Source organism: Bos taurus, chromosome 12 (assembly GCF_002263795.3).
Source record: "Bos taurus isolate L1 Dominette 01449 registration number 42190680 breed Hereford chromosome 12, ARS-UCD2.0, whole genome shotgun sequence".
Lineage (NCBI taxonomy): Eukaryota > Metazoa > Chordata > Mammalia > Artiodactyla > Bovidae > Bos > Bos taurus.
In genome coordinates, this window is record NC_037339.1 from 28,944,266 (window position 1) to 28,965,527 (window position 21,262).

At 42.6% G+C, this 21,262-nt stretch overlaps 1 protein-coding gene across 8 annotated transcripts in view; it reads right to left on the reverse strand.

The window, feature by feature from the left end:
- FRY (FRY microtubule binding protein) overlaps positions 1–21,262 on the reverse strand; it is a 328,350-nt gene that overhangs the window by 196,545 nt on the left and 110,543 nt on the right. For 7 of the 8 annotated variants that reach the window (NM_001205616.1, XM_024999814.2, XM_024999812.2 and 4 more), the window contains one exon: positions 1,978–2,177. In NM_001205616.1, coding sequence (NP_001192545.1) covers positions 1,978–2,177 — 200 coding nt within the window. Of the gene's footprint in view, positions 1–1,977; positions 2,178–20,491; positions 20,794–21,262 lie in introns of those variants that run through there. The other variant, XM_059892006.1, reaches the window with a different exon arrangement.

The window sequence follows — 21,262 nt, forward strand, 5'->3', positions numbered from 1 at the left end:
ACAAGAAATGGTATGGACCTAACAGAAATAGAAGATATTAAGAAGAGGTGGCAAGAATACGCAGAAGAACTGTACAAAAAAGATCTTCACGACCCAGATAATCACGATGGTGTGATCACTAACCTAGAGCCAGACATCCTGGAATATGAAGTCAAGCGGGCCTTAGAAAGCATCACTACGAACAAAGCTAGTGGAGGTGATAGAATTCCAGTTGGAGCTATTTCAAATCCTAAAAGATGATGCTGTGCAAGTGCTGCACTTAACATGCCAGCAAATTTGGCAAACTCAGCAGTGGCCAACTGGACTAGAAAAGGTCAGTTTTCATTCCAATCCCAAAGAAAGGCAATGCCAAAGAATGCTCAGACTAACTCACAATTGCACTGATCTCACACGCTAGTAAAGTAATGCTCAAAATTGTCCAAGCCAGGCTTCAACAGTACATGAACCATGAACTTCCAGATGTTAGAGCTGGATTTAGAAAAGGCGAGGAACCAGAGATCAAATTGCCAGCATCCACCGGATCATCAAAAAAGCAAGAGAGTTCCGCTTTATTGACTATGCCAAAGCCTTTGACTGTGTGGACCACAACAAACTCTGGAAAATTCTTAAAGAAATGGGGATACCAGACCATCTGGCCTGCCTCTTGAGAAGTCTGTATGCAGGTCCGGAAGCAACAGTTAAAACTGGACATGAAACAACAGACTGGTTCCAAATTGGGAAAGGAGTACATCAGGGCTATATATTGTCACCCTGCTTATTTAACTTATATGCAGAGTATATCATGAGAAACGCTGGGCTGTATGAAGCACAAGCTAGAATCAGGATTTCCAGGAGAAATATCAATAACCTCAGATATGCAGATGACACCACCCTTATGGAAGAAAGCAAAGAGAAACTAAAGAGCCTCCTGATGAAAGTGAAAGAGGAGAGTGAAAAAGTGGGCTTAAAGCTCAGCATTCAAAAACCTAAGATCATGGCATCCGGTCCCATCTATCTAGCAAATAAATGGGGAAACAGTGGAAACAGTGACAGACTTTATTTTGGGGGGCTCCAAAGTCACTGCAGATAGTGACTGCAGCCATGAAAGTAAGACTCTTGCTCCTTGGAAGAAAAGTTATGACCAACCTAGACAACATATTAAAAAGCAGAGACATTACTTTGTCAACAAAGGTCCATCTGGTCAAAGCTATGGTTTTTCCAATAGTCATGTATGAATATGAGAGTTGGACTATAAAGAAAACTGAGCACTGAAGAATTGATGCTTTTGAACTGTGGTGTTGAAGAAGACTCTTGAGAGTCCCTTGGACTGCAAGGAGATCCAACCAGTCCATCCTAAAGGAGATCAGCCCTGAATATTCATTGGAAGGACTGATGCTGAAGCCGAAACTCTAATACTTTGGCCATCTGATGTGCAGAACTGACTCACTGGAAAAGACCCTGATGCTGGGAAAGATTGAATGCAGGAGGAGAAGGGGATGACAGAGGATGAGATGGTTGCATGGCATCACTGACACAATGGACATGAGCTTGAGCAAACTCTGGGAGTTGGCAATGGACAGAGAGGCCTGGTATGCTGTAGTCCATAGGGTCGCAAATAGTCGGATATGACTTACCAACTGAACTGAAGTGAACTGACTGAAAAATTACCTATGGTATCAAAAAGGACTTCCCAGGTGGCAGTGGTTAAAGAATCCATCTACTGATACAGGAGACACAGGTTCGATCCCCAGGTCAGGAAGAACCCCTGGCAGAGGAAATGGTAACCCGCTCCAACATTCTTGCCTGAAAAATCCCATGGACCAGAGGAACCTGGTGGGTTACAGTCCATGGGGTTGCAAAGAGTCAAATATGACTGAGTACACACACACACACATGATGTCAAAAAACATCCATCCTTCATCCCTTCTTAGAGCTGTAAAATCTATATTCGACATCAAGAAGGACTGAAAAGGACACAAGTCTTCTGTGTGTACTCACCAGGGGTTCTGCCATAATGATGCGAATCTTGCGCTCAGCCTGAGTGGTGAAGTTGACAAATAAACTCTTGAGGACATACTCTCCGGGTTTGCTGTCTGGGTCCACACTGATGGGTAACATGGTTGGGGGCCCTTTCTCCTTCTGTGTGCCAGACACAGGTGGAACTGGAGGCTTGATATAACCGTTGCCAACTGGAGAAGCTGAAAAATAGAATGGATATTCTGATCGGCTGAAAATAAATCATCGATATTCAGATTGGCAGTGTTAAGCCATAAATATAAAGATATGAATCACATGAAGAACGCTGTATGCAGTATTATAACCTGGCCTTACAGTGTCACAATTTAACTATTTTGATTACACACGTGTGCATTATGTCATATTTGAATACATCAAAATACTACTGGTTACTGTACTCAGGTAAATAGTGTTGCAAGTACATAATACAGCTGATAAATCCTAAAACATTTAGGATGTTTTTAGCTTCTTTTTTGTATTCCAGAAAAATGGTCTAAGGAAACACACAGTGGAAAACAAGTGATTTTCTTAACCTGGTTTTCCTAATGACCAGGAGCTGTCTTCTGTGCTTCATGCTAATAACAGAAAAGACGCTGAGGTCATCCCTTCTGGAAGTTTCCAAGAGTCAATTTTCAGAAGCCCCGCTAGCTCTTGTTCCCAAAGGGGTTGTCCCTCTTGAAAGACAAAAGGCTCAGGAGTGCCCCCTCTATGCCATCCAAGGTGTGGCTTCTCCCTCTCACCATCCTTTGGTTCAAGTTGGGATGTCCCTCCTCATCCCTTTTAAAATTCACAGATTACCTGCTTGGCTGAGATTTTGAACAGAGGCCCATTATCAGAGTTGCCAGTGAGTGGCCTCCTTAAGGATGCAACAGCTGGACCACTGTTTTAATTAGTCTAAGAAAAAAATCTATTCACAAATGAAAATTTTATGCCTCTCCACTTTTAAGTGGGGCTTCCCAGGTGTCACTAATGGTAAAGAACCCTCCTGCCAATGCAGGGCACAAGATACAAAGGTTCGATCGCCGGGTTGGGAGGATCTCCCTGGAGTAGGAAATGGCAACGCACTCCAGTATGCTTGCCTGGAAAATCCCATGGACAGAAGGGCCCGGTGGGCTTTGGTTCACAGGGTCAGAAAGAGTCGGACATTACTAAAGCGACTTTAGCATGCTACTTTGGACTATCCTTTGTTCACTTCTAACACGCACTAATAGCCCCTTCCACCTAAGTACCTATAAAATGGTCAGTTATCAATATTCAAGGAAAGAAATATGAGAGTATGTGGGCTTAGGAGGAAGGCATTAGGAATGCTGAGGACAGGACAATGATAAAGTAAACATTTAAAAGGGAAGACTTCATAGTTTGGGGTGACTGGATACAGAGATTAATGAAGGGAGTAAAGAAAGAAAAGCTGATTCCAGTTTGGACACTGGTTTGGCTTTTAAGAGAATGGTGGGATGTCATTGATAATGAGGGAGGGAAAAAGTTCTCCATGAAACCTGAAACATGGTTCTCAACACTACAAATAAATTCAAGGCCTCTCTTATCTTCTTTTTGTGAAAGTCACTCAGTTGCGTCCGACTCTTTGCAACCCCATGGACTATGCAGTCCATGCAATTCTCCAGGCCAGGATACTAGCGTTGGTGGCCTTTCCCTTCTCCAGGGGATCTTCCCAACCCAGGGATCGAACCCAGGTCTCCCACATTGCCGGCGGGTTCTTTACCAGTTAAGCCACAAGGGAAGCCCTATCTTCTTTTTAACTCAAGCCAAATTCAGGAAGCCAGGCAAAAATTTTACTAATTTCATGGAATTACCAACATGTTTTCACGTCATGCAGATTCTGTCATCTTTTCTAATGTCTCTTCCTCTATAATGCATGTAATCTCCCATACAGCTGGAGGCTCCCTTACATCTGGAAGATCTTCACATATCTCAACCTCCATTAAACTTTAAGAATATGGCCTCTCAAGTTATAAAAATAAATCTGTTGTATACGATTCCATTCTCTCTCCATTCTCACAAGCTCCATCCTAGTCTAGGCCCTTGGGAACCTACAGTTACATTATTACAGCAACCCCATTGCACGTTAATTTCACTCATTTCACATACCAAACCCATCTCCCTTCAGCTTAACTGTAACACATTTTTTAAAATATTTATTTATTTTTATTGGAGGATAACTGCTTTGCAATACTGTGTTGGTTTCTGCCACATAGCGACATGAAGCAGCCATAGTTATACATAGGTCCCCTCCCTCTGAACCTTCTTCCCAGCTTCCACTCCTCTAGGTTGTCACAGAGCACAGGTTGAAGCTCCCTGTGGTCACAGCAAATTCCCACTGGCTATCTATTTTACATATGGTAATGTACATGTTTCCAGGCTATTCTCTCAATTCGCCCCGCCCTCTCCTTCGCCCTCTCCTTCCCGCTCTGTGTCCACACATCTGTTCGGTGTCTGCAGCTCCACTGCCGCCCTGCAAACAGGCTCATCAGTACCATCCTCCTAGATTCCATATATATGCATCAATGTGTGACATTTGTTTGTTCCTTTCTGACTTACTGCACTCAACATTTTCATCGGCTCTCAATTCTCATCAGTAAGCCTCAAAGGTAGGCCGCAGTTCTGGCTGTCCCAAGGCCTGGGGCCCCGGCTGGCCCAGTAGCACCCCGTTCTCAGCTGTGCCTTTCTGCTTTCCCTCCGGCTGCTGCTTTCTGTTTTACCCTGCTCATCTCATCCTCCTGGCCTTTCAGAACCACACCTACTTGCATCTCCATAAAACTTGTTCCACCAGGCCAGTCCTCAGTGGTGTGTATAACAAGGTTTAAACATTTAACTCTCGCCCTCTGGCCCTTGGACATTCCCACATGACTTAAGGAAGGCTTCAGAGATAGTTGACAAGTGAAAGCATTACCAATTGGTCACATGGTTTTGCTGAGTGTTGGCTCTGTAACCAAACCATATACTCCTAACAGGGCTGTAGCCTCCCAGATCTAACAGAGTTCTTTCCACAGATAATACTTAATAAATCTCCTTAAATAACTCAAATGACACCATACTTTATTTCTGTATGTCTTGAAGTGATTCACAAGGAGGGAACTCTATGAGAAGAATCAGGGGCCAGAGTCTTTAAAGGAATAGTGTGAAGTATTTGCAATGAAGAGTCATTATCAAATGGCCCTGCTAGCAGATCATTAGAAGGTGCTATTAATTCTAAAGAGCATATTCAAAGATCAAGTGATACAAATGAAGGCCTGGCTATTCCTCTACTGTGTTACCTCCTACTCCAAGTAGAAGAACTTGGTGGAAGGAGGAGGACTCCCAGGCCCAAAGCACAGAAGGACAAGGAATCTCCATGAGATTTCATTCTAACGCAGTGGTCCCCAACCTTTCTGGCACCAGGGTCCGGTTTGGTGGAAGACAAATTTTTCCACGGACCATGGGGGGATGAGGGGGTGGTTCTGGGATGATTCAAATGCATTACATTTATTGTGCACTTTGTTTCTCTTACCATTACATCAGCTCCACCTCAGATCATCAGGCATTGGGTCCCAGAGGTTGGGGACCCCTGTTTTAAAGTATCAGTGGCACTGTGCCATAGGACTGAGACTGAAATAGAAACTGAAAGACTCAAAGTGGAGGACTTTTTATTCCCTTTAGTTGTCCACAGAACTTAACCTTTTTCTAGAAGACAGCAATAATAAGCTTGATGGGATATGCAACTGCAAGACCAGATCCATCATTATAAGACTCTAGGGGCCTGAGAGTCCTGACTATAATGAGAGGATTTTCTTAACAGTGACCTCTGGCAGTCCTCCTGCAAAGCTGCATTTTGAACCAGAAGGGCTGAAATGCAGATACCAGAATGTCTCCCAGACAACTTGTGCATTTAAAAAAGGCCAAAGAACCAATTCATTGCTATCATAAAAAACAGTATCCGCCTGTCCTTCAAAGCCAGACATCCTGTGACTACAAAAGTCTGTGTACAGCCTTAGCAGGCTGGAACTATCCTAGCTCAGCAATGCCCTGTGCCAGAGCTGAAAGTGATTCAAGGAGAGGCGCCCATTGTTCTGGCCGCAAACAGATCAGCTGGGCAGACGGAGATGCAGGGAGAGGCACTGAGGTAGGCGTAGGTGTCCTTGATCTCGATCCACGCACACCTTTTAGTAACCCCTCCCAGAGCATACTCAGTCACTCAGTCCTGTCTGATTCTTTTGCAACCCTACGGACTGTAGCCAGCCAGGCTCCTCTGTAAATGGGATTCTTCAGGGAAGTGGGTTGCTGTGCCCTCCTCCAGGGGATCTTCCTGACCCAGGGATTGAACCTGCACTGCAGGCAAATTCTCCACTGCTGAGCCACCAGGAAGCCCTTTTTACTCTTCATCCTACCATAATTAATTCATAAATAAATCTAGTTTTTTGTTAAGATAATTTTCAGGGCGCGACTCAGTTATTTGGTAACGACACAGTTGAGAAGCAGAAACTACATGTTCCTGACAGTCAAAACTGAGTTACACAGTTCATACTAAACATGAAACCAGGACCATTGGGAAAAAATCATTACAACCTCCCTCAGCACTGACTTGATCTTAATCTACACACAATTAAAATCAATGGTCTAGTTTCTAAGTTCACAATAGTCTGGAAACAGAAAGTACAAGGGAAAGGTACAAAATCTACAGGTAGAAACACTAACAAAAAAAAGAAAAAGAAGGCAAAACTCTCAAAAGCCACCAGAACTTAAAAATGCAGCTGCCTGCACATATATATGCAATCTAGAAAACTGGTACTGGTGAACCTGTATGCAGGGCAGGAAGAGAGATGCAGATGAAGAAAATGGACTTTTGGACACAGTGCGGGGAGGAGAGGGCGGGACAAACTGAGAGCGGCACTGACAAATATACACTAACATGTGGAAAAGAGACAGCCAGTGGCAACCTGCTATAAGGCACAGGGAGCTCAGCTCAGAGCTCTGTGAAGACCTAGAGAGGTGAGACGGGGTGGGGTGGAAGGGGGGTGCAAGAGGGAGGGGATATATGTATACAGACAGCTGCTTCATGGGCTTCCCTGGTGGCTCAGCTGGTAAAGAATCTGCCCGCAATGTGGGAGACCTGGGTTCGATCCCTGGGTTGGGAAGATCCCCAGGAGAAGGAAAAGGCTACCCATTCCGGTAGTCTGGCCTGGAGAATTGCAAGAACTGCATAGTCCATGGGGGTCGCAGAGTCAGACATGACTGAGCGACGACTTTCACTTTCACAGCTGGTTCACGTTGTACAGCAGAAACAAACACAACATTGTAAAGCAATTATCCTCCAATTAAGAAAAAAATGCAATTGCTGGAAGCTGTTTGGTACAGGGACACAGAATACAACATTCCCACAGGCTTGGTGGCAAGGATATCACCATCCTGCAGTCTGTCACAATTAATGTTTGTGGTGATGACCCAGAGTCCCTTGGAAAGGTTAAAATAAGTTAAACTTCTAGTCCTGTATTTGAGAAGGTGGGAAAGAAGAATGATATAAATTTCCAAAAGTTTTCCATGTCAAAAGGGAAAAAAAACTAGAAAGAGGTTTTGGTGTATTAAGGGGTAAACTGTGCTGTTGAGAATTAAATTTTTTCATAGGTCTGATTTTTAAAGGATTTTTCATTGAAACATATAAACCAACCACCAGTTCAGTAACAGCCATATTTGGGCCCCATCCTCCAGCTCTGCAAACTCAGGCAGTTACAGTCTGCCTCCTGGCTCCACATCTGTGGATTCCACCAACCCTGAAAGGCAAATATTAAAAAAAAAAAAAAAAACAAAGAGTTCCAGGAAAACTTGAATTTGCCATGGGCTGGCAACTATTTACACAGTATTTACACTGACTGTATTTACAACTACTTATATAGCATTTGCGTTGTATTTGGTCTTAATAATTGAGAGATGGTTTCAAGTATGTGGGAGGAAGTGTGTAGGTTAGATGTAAATACTACGCCATTTTATATAAGGGACCTGAGAATCCATGGATTTTGGAATCTGCAGGGCTCCTGGCACCAGTCTTCTGCGGGATACTGAAGGACAACCCTACAGTCTGAGTCTATTCCTCTCCACTGCTTTCTATCCAGCCAGGCAAGCAAGCCCATCCTCACTTCAGGGTCTGGTCACTACCCTCTCCTCCTCTGGCTGGGTCTGGGCTCTGCCCCACAGTCCACCCAGTTGGGGTGGGGAGTTGAGGTGGGGTTGAGAAAAAGGGCATGACTTTCAGATATTAATCAGGTCTCTAAATTATTGAATCTTTCTGAAATCTGCTTTCTCTTTATATTTTTTCATTTACATTTTAATCTCAGATTAAACACATTCTAATTCTTCTGTCTTAAATGGGTTTTGTGGGTGGTATTTTATTATATTTATTCTAAATTCCATTTCAGTTTGGTTCTGCTGGATGGTTTCAGGAGGTGTCTCTCCCCATTTCACTGGGTGTCTATTTCTTACACTGAGCAGGGTCCACTCCCTACTCTGTAAAACATGTTTTAGGCCTTCGTGGCCCACTTGTTACCTCTTTATTAGATCTATTTCCAGCTACAAGTGATGATCTTTTGAATGGGACTGTTTTTCTCTCCAATTTCATTGACTAATACCTTAATTTTTAGTTTGACTGCTCTTAGCTGGCTAAGGTCTTCAGTACAATTTCCCCAAGTTACCAACATTTCCAGGAATTATAAAACTGCAAATGGCAACACCCGTACAAACGCCCCCACAACTCATAGTTCAGCTACATTTTTATCATGACAGTAAAGGAAAGGAAAGGCTATAATGAGTTTCCTCATGTGAATGCCCCAGAGGCTAGAAGCGGCAATCTATGCTATAGGAAAGCAACTGGTTTTCTCAGTTAGATTTTAAGAGATGTTAAGACCATTGCTCTGGAGAAGGCAATGGCAACCCACTCCAGTACTCTTGCCTGGAAACTCCCATGGACGGAAGAGCCTGGTAGACTGCAGTCCATGGGGTTGCAAAGAGTTGGACACAACTGAGTAACTTCACTTTCACTTTTCACTTTCCTGCATTGGAGAAGGCAATGGCAACCCACTCCAGTACTCTTGCCTGGAAAATCCCATGGACGGAGGAGCCTGGTAGGCTACAGTCCATGGGGTCGCTAAGAGTTGGACACGACTGAACGACTTCACTTTCACTTTTCACTTTCTTGCATTGAAGAAGGAAATGGCAACCCACTCCAGTGTTCTTGCCTGGAGAATCCCAGGGATGGAGGAGCCTGGTGGGCTGCCGTCTATGGGGTCGCACAGAGTTGGACACGACTGAAGCGACTTAGCAGCAACAGCAGCAGCAGCAAGACCATTGCTCATTACAGCCTACCATTCATCCATCCATCTATTCATTCATTCACCCATTCACTTTGATTAATATTTAATGAATGAGGGCTGAGGTTTCGAGCTCTGTTCCAGGCACTGGGAAGATAGCTGTGAACAAAACAGATGGGTCCTGCCCTCATGAAGTTTACAGATTACTGAGACAGGATCATATAATCAGCAGTTTCACATGTGTACTGACGCTAAAGCTGAAGCTCCAGTACTTTGGCCACCCAATGCAAAAAGCTGACTCATTGGAAAAGACCCTGATGCTGGGAAAGATTGAAGGCAGGAAGAGAAGGGGATGACAGAAGATGAGATGGTTGGATGGCATCACCAACTTAACAGACATGAGTCTGAGCAAGCTCTGGGAGTCGGTGAAGGACAGGGAAGCCTGGTGTGCTGCAGTCCATGGGGTCGCAAAGGGCCGGACACAACTGAGCGACTAAACAACAACAAACACAGGCACACACAATGTGTTAGATTGCAATACATTCTAAAAGAACAAAGGGAAAATTAAATTGAGTGAGGGAACAGAGGAACCAAAGGCACTCAGACATTCTAGTCTGGAACTGCTGTGGAGAGATGAAAGCCCCGTGTACTCATGGGGTGCAAGGAAACCTAGAGTGCTTGGCTGTGGCGTGGCAAGGTCTGCTTTCCTGATCCATCCCCATGGCCTGCCTGTATCTCTGTCAGTTTGATTGAAAATGAGAGTTTTAACCAGCCTGTAATGGCTTGAATCAAAATGATGATGGCACACCCTGCTTCTTTACCTCCTTCGCAAGTACAGGACACACAAAGGGGCCATCTCTGCTGGCTCTCGGCAGCTCACAAAGACAGACAACAAGGAACCAGCTTTTCAAAACACTCAATGCTTTTTCTGATGTTTCTGTTATTGGAATCACACTCTGCACATTTGAAATAAAAAATGACTTTTCTTTTCTTTTTTTTTTTTAAATATCCTGAGACGGTAGGTAATAACTGTTTAAAGAGGTACCCCTCCCAGAAAGGGAGATCCACTTATACAACTTTACTTTCCAGAGATCTGTGTAACCCTACCTTTCAACACAGGAGTAAACTGATCAGATTTCTCTGCAGTTGGACGCAAGTTATTCTTTCTGCTGATTCTCAGTGCCTTGTTCACTTCGTAGGTTTGGAGGGCAAACCTCTTTCATAAACAAAAGCTGGGTCCTTCTTTAGGGCCACACTTTCCCCCCTAGTCCATCCTTTCCTGTAAGACTTATTTTGTTTACTGGGATTACAGGAACATTTCATAAAACATAACAAACCAAGGATGACGCAGCTACTGTGAGAACATGTCACACTGTGTATAGAACAATAATAAATTGTCCACTAATGAATTTATGAGGGTGCTTAAGAAATGGCATTTTAAAAGGACTGCAAATACTCAAAATGACCAGAAACCCTCAAGGTCATGGAAAGCAAATTAGGATGAAAAGAAAAAAAAAAAAAAACCTCCAAGTATGATTGGATGAATTATTTTCCTCTGATGAACATTATTAGGAAGTGGAAAATATTGGGATAAGACAAAACAATTAGCTTGAGCAACAGAAAAACATTTCTAAGGAGATGGAAGATTCCTCAATAATATTATACATTTCAAAGTAGGTCAAGAAAAGACTACAAGGCAAAAATACTCAAATAAATTTTGCCTTGGAAGAAAAATATATTCAATGACATGTTAAATTCTGCTCAATCTCCATAAAGTTTTCATAATGTGCAACGTTCCTTTCATTTTTGATGACTACATTCCTGCCTTTTCTTACACTATCTGGCTCTTAATTTTATAGTTTTCAAATTGTGTTCCTTCAAGTTTCAATTTCATAAGATAGCTCTAGGATAATTAATATCTTTAATCCTCAAAAATAATCCTAGAAGGTCAAACAATCTCCTTTTCACAGCCAGGACTGTGTATGTTGAGAGAGGTTAAGTGATTTGTCCAAAGTCACAGAGTGGTTGACTCTGGATCTGAACCCATGTCTCCTTGACAGCTTGTGAACTTCCTGGATCACCCTGTTTTTTTTGTTTTTAAAAACAAACCAGTTGCTTGTGATGAAGACTAAATAAGATAAGTCCCTTTGCTCACAGGGTTTTTTCCCTTTGCTAGTTTGGGGACTTCAAAGGATGATAGATAAAATATAAAAGTTGTAATTTGGAGGCTTCCTATAATAGAGTTGGTTAATTTCTACGAAAGACTCATACAACCTCCAGCCATGGGTCCCCTGCCAAGCTATCTGCCTTCTTGAACTTGAATGTATCTTCTAGTCATTAGATGAGTCCGAGAAAGGCTAGGAGCATAAAAAATAATCAAGAATTGAGGCCCCATCTAAATACATGAAATCTGATTAATGACACACCTTAGAAAGGTAGCAGAGAAGGCAATGGCACCCCATTCCAGTACTCTTGCCTGGAAAATCCCATGGACAGAGGAGCCTGGAAGGCTGCAGTCCATGGGGTCGCTAAGAGTCGGGCACGAGAGAGCGAGTTCACTTTCACTTTTCACTTTCATGCATTGGAGAAAGAAATGGCAACCCACTCCAGTGTTCTTGCCTGGAGAATCCCAGGGACGGGGGAGCCTGGTGGGCTGCCGTCTATGGGGTTGCAGAGTCGGACACGACTGAAGCGACTTAGCAGCAGCAGCAGCAGAAAGGTACACACTCTTCTTTCCTGATGACATAACCTGTAACTGGTTGTTATCCTAAGAGGAAGCAAGTGAACTTGAAGGCACAGTACTCTGTATTTACCACAAGCTGTGGCCTCTCAATGCAGTTTTGTCTTTAGTCTCCCAAAGACAGAATACCCTGGAGAGAGTGAAGTAGTTCAATAAAGAGCAAGCATCAAGTCATTGCTCTGTTTTCTTTCTCTCTTCCTTTGCCTTCCAGCGTTTTATCTTGGAGAAACGACAATAACACTTCAGTGATCTCCTTTATAAATGTCTGTCATCTGCACAGATGCAATTACATGGACTTTCCCCCCGATTTTCAAAGTGTAAGTGCTGTCATCAGAGCCTGAAGGAATGTTTGCCGAGATCTGTGAGCAAAGGAAGATGAAGTTACACTGACATTTCAAGGTCCTTTCTCACCGAAAGGAGATCGGGTAACCTGCTAGAGACAGGATAATCCTGAATTTCAACTTCCTTCTCCTCCTGGACAGAACCAACAGACTGCTCTCTTTTAGGGGGTGCTCGCCGGCCTTTCTCCCCCTCTTCCTCCTCTTCACATCTTCTCTTCCTTTCTATTTTCTTCCTCTTCTGGCTCATTTCATGCAGTCAAATCTCATTAATTAGAAATTTCTTAATTCAAAAGTGGTGATAAATTGGACAAGGCCTTACGCTGTCATATGTGAGCTGCTGACTTTCAATGGGATGCATCGGTCCTCAGAAACTCTGTACACAGATTCACCGGGAAGGGTTGGCCCCTCCTGATTCAGGGGCTCTGGGGTAAGGCTGGATAATCTGCATTTCTAACCAGCTTCCAGGTTATGCTGCTGGCCCGGGGACCACACTCAGATCTCTGAGGAAAGTAAAGAGGACTAATGAATCCAGTTGACAGAAGTGTTCTTCATTCCTTTCGTCTGCAGCAAAACTGATATGTTTTATGAACTCCAACTAACTTAATGCTTTGTAAGCCAAACACAGAGAGAGCACTGCACGGAGACTCCGAGGTCTGAGTCCCAGCACGGCTCTGTGTGACCCAGGGGAAGGAACCTGAAGCACCTGGGCTTCCCTTTCCTTACCTGTCCTCCTAAAGAGGCCAGGCCTCATTGTCCTTTCTAGCTCCAGTATTCTATGACTGTGTAAAAATATGCACTGACAATGCATAAGTGAAAGTGAAAGTGGAGCCGACTCTTTGTGACCCCCTGGACTATATACAGTCCATGGAATTCTCCAGGCCAGAATACTGGAGTGGGTAGCCATTCTCTTCTCCAGGGGATCTTCCCAGCCCAAGGACCGAACCCAGGTCTCCCACATTGCAGGCAGATTCTTTACCAGCTGAGCCACTAGGGAAGCCCAAGAATACCGGAGTGGGTAGCCTATCCCTTTGCCCATGGATCTTCCCGACCCAGGAATTGAACCAGGGTCTCCTGCATCACAGGCAGATTCTTTACTAACTGAGCTATCAGAGAAGGCTGACAACACATAAAACATCACTTATTCAAAACTTCCACAATTCAGCAACTTAATAATCAATACTTGCCTTTCCTTAATACAAATTAGTGAGATTCCATGGTCTGTCTTTCCTCTAGAAGAAAGTTTGACAAACAATCCTGACCCTTCTAGTGCTACCTCCACTGCTCCTCTGGCTCCTATCCACCCTTCTGAGACTGGCAACTCCCTATGCTACAGGTGGACACATGAGGGAACCTGACTATGCTTCACTATAAACTCAGGACTTAGGTCAACATTAAAAAATAAATATTTATTTATTTTAGGCCAAGCCGCATAGCACATGGGATTTGTTCCCCAAGCAGGGATCCAAACCGTGCCTTGTGCTTTGGGAGCAAGGAGTCTTACCCACTGGACCACCAGGGAAGTCCTTCATGTCAACATGTTTTTAAAAAAACATGTCCTGAGACTGCGCCTTTCACAAAACGCTGGGCTAGACCTAGGAAGACAGAAGCATCAACCGTCCCCAGCCACTGATTCGCCAGACTTGGTGGAACAGACAGCATCTGACCCAAGGCTGAAAGGACAGGTAGGACTCTGACGAGCAGAGATGAGAAAGGTGCAGCTGAGGCAAGGGTGCAGCGTGGCAGACATCTAGAGACATCAGCTGAGGGTCTCTTTTTGTCCCCCCACCCCTTGTCGTCCTACCATGCACCCCCATCACAGCACACACGTGCAGGCTATTTTCACCAAGGCACTGAGAAGTCCTCAAGAACTGGACCATAAAGATCCCAAGCCCTTAGCACAAGGCCTGGCATAATTAAACAACTGAACATAATTAAACAACGGAACCCATCTGCTTCCACGGTAGTCTCAGTGTGAACAAAATAATTCAACAAGTACATACATATGAAAACTTAAACTCGTAAGTCCTATTTAAAAAAGTAGGTCTTTAGTTCTTTTTTTTTTTTTTTTTTTTTTGGTCTTTAGTTCTTATTATCAGAATTAAGAGCTTGGATGACAAGTCAATGAATGTGGATCTTACTTGAAGTTAGCACGTTTCCCGGAGAAAAGTTGGATCGATATTGTTATATAGGATGGGCTACAAAGGGGCTGTTTGAGGGACAAATTAAAGACCACTGTACTCACCCTGAGAAAAAATAATGAAGGTGGGAAGCTGGATGAGGCCTATCAGAACAGAAAGGAAGGTCCTACACATTTTATAGAGATGACCTGAAATCCTGTAACATCACAACTTCCAAATAAGGAAATCATGAAGATATGTTTCCTGGTGAGATGTTATCATGATTAAGGTGTTTAAGATACTTCTTTAGAATACTGACTCTAGCAGCTTTCTCAAAATTCCCTCCCTGTGATAGGATATTGGTCAAAGTTCTTGACCCCAAACACTGAAAACAGTCAGCTATGTATTCCTGAGAATGGCAGAGGGCTTCTGAGTCTCCTAGTGCGAGAACAGAAATGACCTTGGCAGTGGGGCCAAGAGGGAAATGTTTCTCACCCTATGTCCAAGCGCATCCAGTTTTCAAAAACACTAGAACTAACAACCATTTATAAGAAATAATGGGGATATAGAAGCAAGTTAAATGTCACCCTAGGAAACAAAGGAAATAATCCAGAATTAGGTCCATTTTATAAGAAAAGTGCATTAATTTCTTTAAGTCAATGAAAGATAAAAATAGGTAGAATGGGGGCCTTCCCTGGTAGTCCAGTGGCTAAAATTCCACGCTCCCTAAGCAGGGGGTCCGGGTTAGATCCCTGGTCAGGGAACTAGATCTTGCATGCCCCAACTAAGACCTGGCACAGCCAAATACACACACACATACATACATAAGTAGGTAGGATGACTTAGGAGACAGAACCGCCAAACATAATATGCAGGTCTGCTGCATGATTTGAGCAAACCAACTGTTAGAAGTCATTTTTTTAAAATGTCAAAGCATATTGAATATGAATTTGAATTTGGATACCAGGTAACAAAGAATCATGGTTAACTTTGTTAGGAATGATAGTAGTATTGTGGGTAGGTAAGAAAATATCTATATTTTCTAGACTGTATACTGATTACATGGAGTTCAATGAAATGATATCCATAATTTACTCAAAATACTTAAGAGAAAAAGATCTCTTAAATGTATGTATGAAGTAAACACGACCATAGCTTGACAACTGCTCAAACTGAGTGACGGTGATGTGCTGCATATTGCATTTGTATGTGTATATTGTATATTCTTTCTCCTTGTATATGTATTTGAAAATTTTTCATAATACAACACTTTGTGAAAAAAACTAAGGCTCATTTGTTCAGTTTCCATTATTGCCTTCTAGTGGCAATAATGAAGGAATGCTATAATGATATAAAAAACTGAATACCATCTATAATGTAGGTTTGATCACATAAGTTAGAATATTCACTAAGACTTTTAAGTTCAACCACAACCTTTCACATTAATTAAATGTGTTGGACTGAATAGTGTGTATCTTGGAGCATTTACACGTAGAACACACAGCAAAGGTGAATGTAGGTGGGATGTCATTTACACAGGCATCCTTGATCATACCTATGTTACAATATAGTTTGAGTCTTTTCAGAAATATTGTTGTCTGAAAATACTATGAGTGAGATCAGTTAATCAATTTGCTACATAACAAATGTTCACTGAATCCTTAATATGTTAAAAAAAAAAAAAAAGTGTTAGTCACTCAGTCATATCCAACTCTCTACAACCCCATGGACTATAACCTGCCAGGCTCCTCTGTCCACGGAACTCTCCAGGAAAGAATACAGAGTAAGCAGCCATTCCCTTCTCCAGGGGATCTTCCCAACCCAGGGATTGAACCCTGGTCTCCTGCATTGCAGGCAGATTTTTTTTTTTTTTTTTTTTTACCATCTGAGCCATCAGGGAAGCCCAATATGTATAACATGCTCTTCAAAATTCAATAAAGAAGAAAAAGTTTAAAATTTAGTATATTCAGTCACAAGATACCACAAGCAGCATGTCTGCAATGAAATAGAATAGGAAACCACAGATGAGAAAAACAGCAGAGTGATGGCACATTGTATAGTGAGGGAAAGCACTGTTTCGCGACACTTCTGTTTCCCATCCCTGTCTATGTTCATAGATAGGTCCCTGTTTGTGCTCTGGGCCTAACACAAAATGTGTTTCTTGCTGTGTCACGGTCAAGAAGGCTCTAGAGGCTGTAGGAGCAGCAGTGGTATGTGGGCTGCTATGTGGGTGTTAGACTCAGGCCCACCAGAAAGGACATACCCAGCTTCTTGGGCTATGTTATCAGAACCATATTAAAGCAAGAATCAAGGGTAAGAGAAGTGTTTGCAGCTGCATTAGTGGGTGCATGACACAGGGACCCAATCTGGAGGGACAATGAAGAAAAGGCAGGCTGGCTATGCGGAGATGACCACCATAAAGCAGAGCCAGAAGCCACCCTCTCCTGACATCAAATCTCACAAACCAAAGTTCTAGCTGTTCCCCTCTAGGATCCCCTTGGAGACGACATGATGCGGGACAGCAGGTGAGGGGACTTGAAAAGGAATCTGATCCTATGTATGTCTTTGCTAATATAATCTATATCATAAAGTAATATATATACACACCAGTACAATATACATTACAATATGCATTCTGCTATCAAATACATTCACATACATATGTTTACAGTACTATACCTACATGTATGTATGATACAGATGCTCTGCATATGCATTATGCTCTATTGACTACGCCAAAGCTTTTGACTCTGTGGATCACAACAAACTGTGGAAAATTTTTAAAGAGATGGGATACCAGACCACCTTTCCTGCTTCCTGTGAAACCTGTATGCAGGTGAAGAAGCAACAGTTAGAACTGGACTGGTTCAAAATTAGGAAAGGAGTACGACAAGGTTGTTTATTGTCACCCTGCTTATTTAACTTCTATGCAGAGTACATCATGCGAAACACCTGGCTGGATGAAGCACAAGCTGGAATCAAGACTGCCAGGAGAAATATCAATAACCTCAGATATGCAGATAACATCCCCCCCCCCCGCCCTTATGGCAGAAAGAGAAGAGAAACTAAGAGCCTCTTGATGAAAGTGAAAGAGAAGAGTGAAAAAGTTGGCTTAAAACTCAACATTCAGAAAACTAAGATCATGGCATCCGGTCCCATCACTTTATGGCAAACAGATGGGTAAACAATGGAATCAGTGACAGAGTTTATTTTCTTGGGTTCCAAAATCACTGCAGATGGTGACTGCAGCCATGAAACTAAAAGATGCTTGCTCCTTGGAAGGAAAGCTACGATCAACCTAGATAGCATATTAAAAAGCAGAGACATTACTTTGCTGACAAAGGTCCATCTAGTCAAAGCTGTGGTTTTTCCAGTAATCAGGTATGGATATGAGAGTTGGACCATAGAGAAAGCTGAACATTGAAGAATTGATGCTTTTGTACTGTGGTGTTGGAGAAAACTCTTGAGAGTCTCTTGGATAGCAAGGAGATCAAACCAGTCAATCCTAAAGGAAATCAGTCCTGAATATTCATTGGATGAACTGATGCTGAAGCTGAAGCTCCAATACTTTGGTCACCTGATGAGAAGAACTGACTCATTGGAAAAGACCCTGATGCTAGGAAAGATTGAAGGTGGGAGGAGAAGGGGACGATAGAGGATGAGATGGTTGGATGGTATCACCAACTCGATGGACATAAGATTGAGCAAGCTCCGGGAGCTGGTGATGGATGGGGAGGCCTGGCGTGCTGCAGTCCATGAGATCGCAAAGAGTCGGACATGACTGAGCAACTGAACTGAAGTGAATACATATGATAACTCAAGATATATTTGCAACATCTATAGCAAGATAGTCAACTGAAGGTGGCTCAGAGGTTAAAGCATCTGCCCGCAATGCAGGAGACCTGGGTTCGATCCCTGGGTCGGAAAGATCCTCTGGAGAAGGAAATGGCAACCTACTCCAGTATTCTTGCCTGGAGAATCCCATGGACGGAGGAGCCTGGTGGGCTACAATCCCTGGGGTCGCAAAGAGTCGGACACGACTGAGTGACTTCACTTTCACTTTCATAGCAAGATAAGGACTTCCAATGCAGGACATATAATAGAAATTACACAAATATTTACGTCATTGACACTGAATTAACATTAAGTGATAATGAACTCACTAACATTTCACTGAATAAGTGAAATCCTTGATAGTCTGGTAAGTCCTTCATTTTGTCAAGATCAAAGTATTTATTAAATTCCTCATTCATATGTGCTTACTTGGATGCCAGATCATTTAATAAAAAATATTATAGGTCTTATTCGGAGAAGGCAATGGCACCCCACTCCAGTACTCTTGCCTGGAAAATCCCATGGACGGAGGAGGCTGGAAGGCTGCAGTCCATAGGGTCACTAAGAGTCAGACACGACTGAGCGACTTCACTTTCACTTTTCACTTTCATGCATTGGAGAAGGAAATGGCAACCCACTCCAGTGTTCTTGCCTGGAGAATCCCAGGGATGGAGGAGCCTGGTGGGCTGCTGTCTATGGGGTCGCACAGAGTTGGACACGACTAAAGTGACTTAGCAGATAGGTCTTATTAAATTTTTAAATAGTTATGGAACTGTACAATGACTGTAAAATTCACTTAATAGATACTTGCCTACCCCAAGTTTATCATTTCAGGTGATCGTAAATCTTTCGATTCATAGAACCATATTAGTTCTATGAAAAGTTAAGTTTATAGATTGTGAGCAAGAGAGATATTGAGTTTAAAAAGAAGTTGAGCTGGCTACCAGAGCACACAAGCGGTCTGTCCAGCAGTAACATAGCAAGGGTCAGTAACATTCCCAAGAGATATCAAACAAAAATATGAATCATTTCATTAAGTCCTATTATGGTGGAACATTTTTCCAAAGGCATAAAACTGTAAGTTTTGCCTTTTAAGTTGTATGCTTGTTATACGTTAAAAAAAATCTCCTGAGAGGAAAAAAACAGTTTCCTAATATACTCCACTTTATAAACCATAAAGGGGTAAATTAATGACTAATAGAGATTTTATCCCTAGAAATAGAGTGGTATTATATGCAAATATCTAGTAGTCTTATTAGAGATAGTGCAGTAGAATAATTAACAAGTAATTAAATCTCCCAAATCATTAATAAAGAAAATGCTTCTCCTCTACTAGAACAGTATGTATGACTTTACCATTTACAAATTAACTTTTTCCTCTACTTTCATTAAATAGAAAGTTAAGTGGTTGATATCCAAGTTGCATGTAATTAACTCTGTGTCATGGAAATTTCCTCTCATTAATTTTTTGGAACTCCTGTACAATACTGCTCACAAGGTTATGATAGAGCTAATGGAACCAGGCTATTTTATTTGGATAAAGAAAAAGCAGCCACATGCAATTTGGATCCAGTTAATGTTGGTTAACATATGGCATCCTGATTTTTAGTTCCTACACAAGAAAAGAAAAACAGTTTTTAAATGTTGGAGAAGGCTAGGCCCAAAGCAAAGGAAAGACTGCTTTAGGCCCATTTCAAGGTTTAAAACAAAACAAATAAGGATATTTACATCAACATTTAGAAGAAATCATGCATAAACCCTACCTCTGCTGTAATATTTAATGGGATGTTAACTATCTTCCAAATGCATACTAGCAATTTTTTTTTATGGATTAGCAATTTTATAGAACAGAGAGTCAGATCAAATCTTTTAGTAGAATTTCAGTGCACAGAAAAATTCCATGATATCACAGCTTTGTTGTTCCACAGACTCATACACAGAATTAACCAAATCTTAACCTCAGAAACAACCCCAACAATTGCAATCTCAATCAGAAATTCTAAAGGGTATTATTCCCGTCTCTAAACAAGTGACATTAGGAGTAATCCCTGCATAGAGATGCAGGTGTCCCTACCACCCCCATCCATGGAAACCTTTAAGAGAACCCTCTCTCCACCCAGAGTCTGATAACCAATGACCCACTCCACACAATTATCAGCCTTTCATACCTACCAAGCCCTTTTATGAAGCTGATCACAGAGGATCGTCTCCAACAAGCTGTTGTAATCTCCATGAGCCTGAAAAGGAACCCAAACTCACAGTCGGGAACCGTTTGCAGAGACTATGTTCCGAAGCAGAAAAAGAGAGTGACCGAGTCCATGATCCCGCTGCTCTCTGCCACCATAAGTGTCCCGGCCACCAGGTGGGTCTCCTTTATTTCTGGCCCAAGGTGTATTTTTAGTCAGGTGCTAAAACCTACAGTAGAAGACAAACTAAAACAGGCCTTCCGTCCAGGGCAGACTGTTCATACCAATGGGACAATTTTTAGCTGCTCGGTAAGACAGTGACCTACAACTTGCAGAGTGCCTGTATGTCTATATTTAACCACAAGAACATACTATGCTGCCAGATTAGCCAAGCTGCTCAGAGCACTCCAGGAACATGAGCCTGACCCCCAGGGCTCGCCACAAACAGTCCACGCATTCCGAGTCCACGCACGCCCCCAGGGAACAGCCCACCAGGCTGCACTCGTGTTCCTGTGACCGGAGAAATACAAGAGCAAAGATAACACAGGGTGGGTGATAAACCGTTGCTTTGGGAACCAGGACTCTTGGCCACAAGTGCAAACAGCTTTAAACAGCTTAAGTTCTTACAGACAAAACGCAATAGCAGAGAATCCCTATCTGAAGCCAAGTCAGTGAGAAACTACACTCTTAAGGAAGATGAAATGCTGAACATCTGCTAACACAACCGGTAAAGAAAAGTGATCAGGGTGGAAATCTA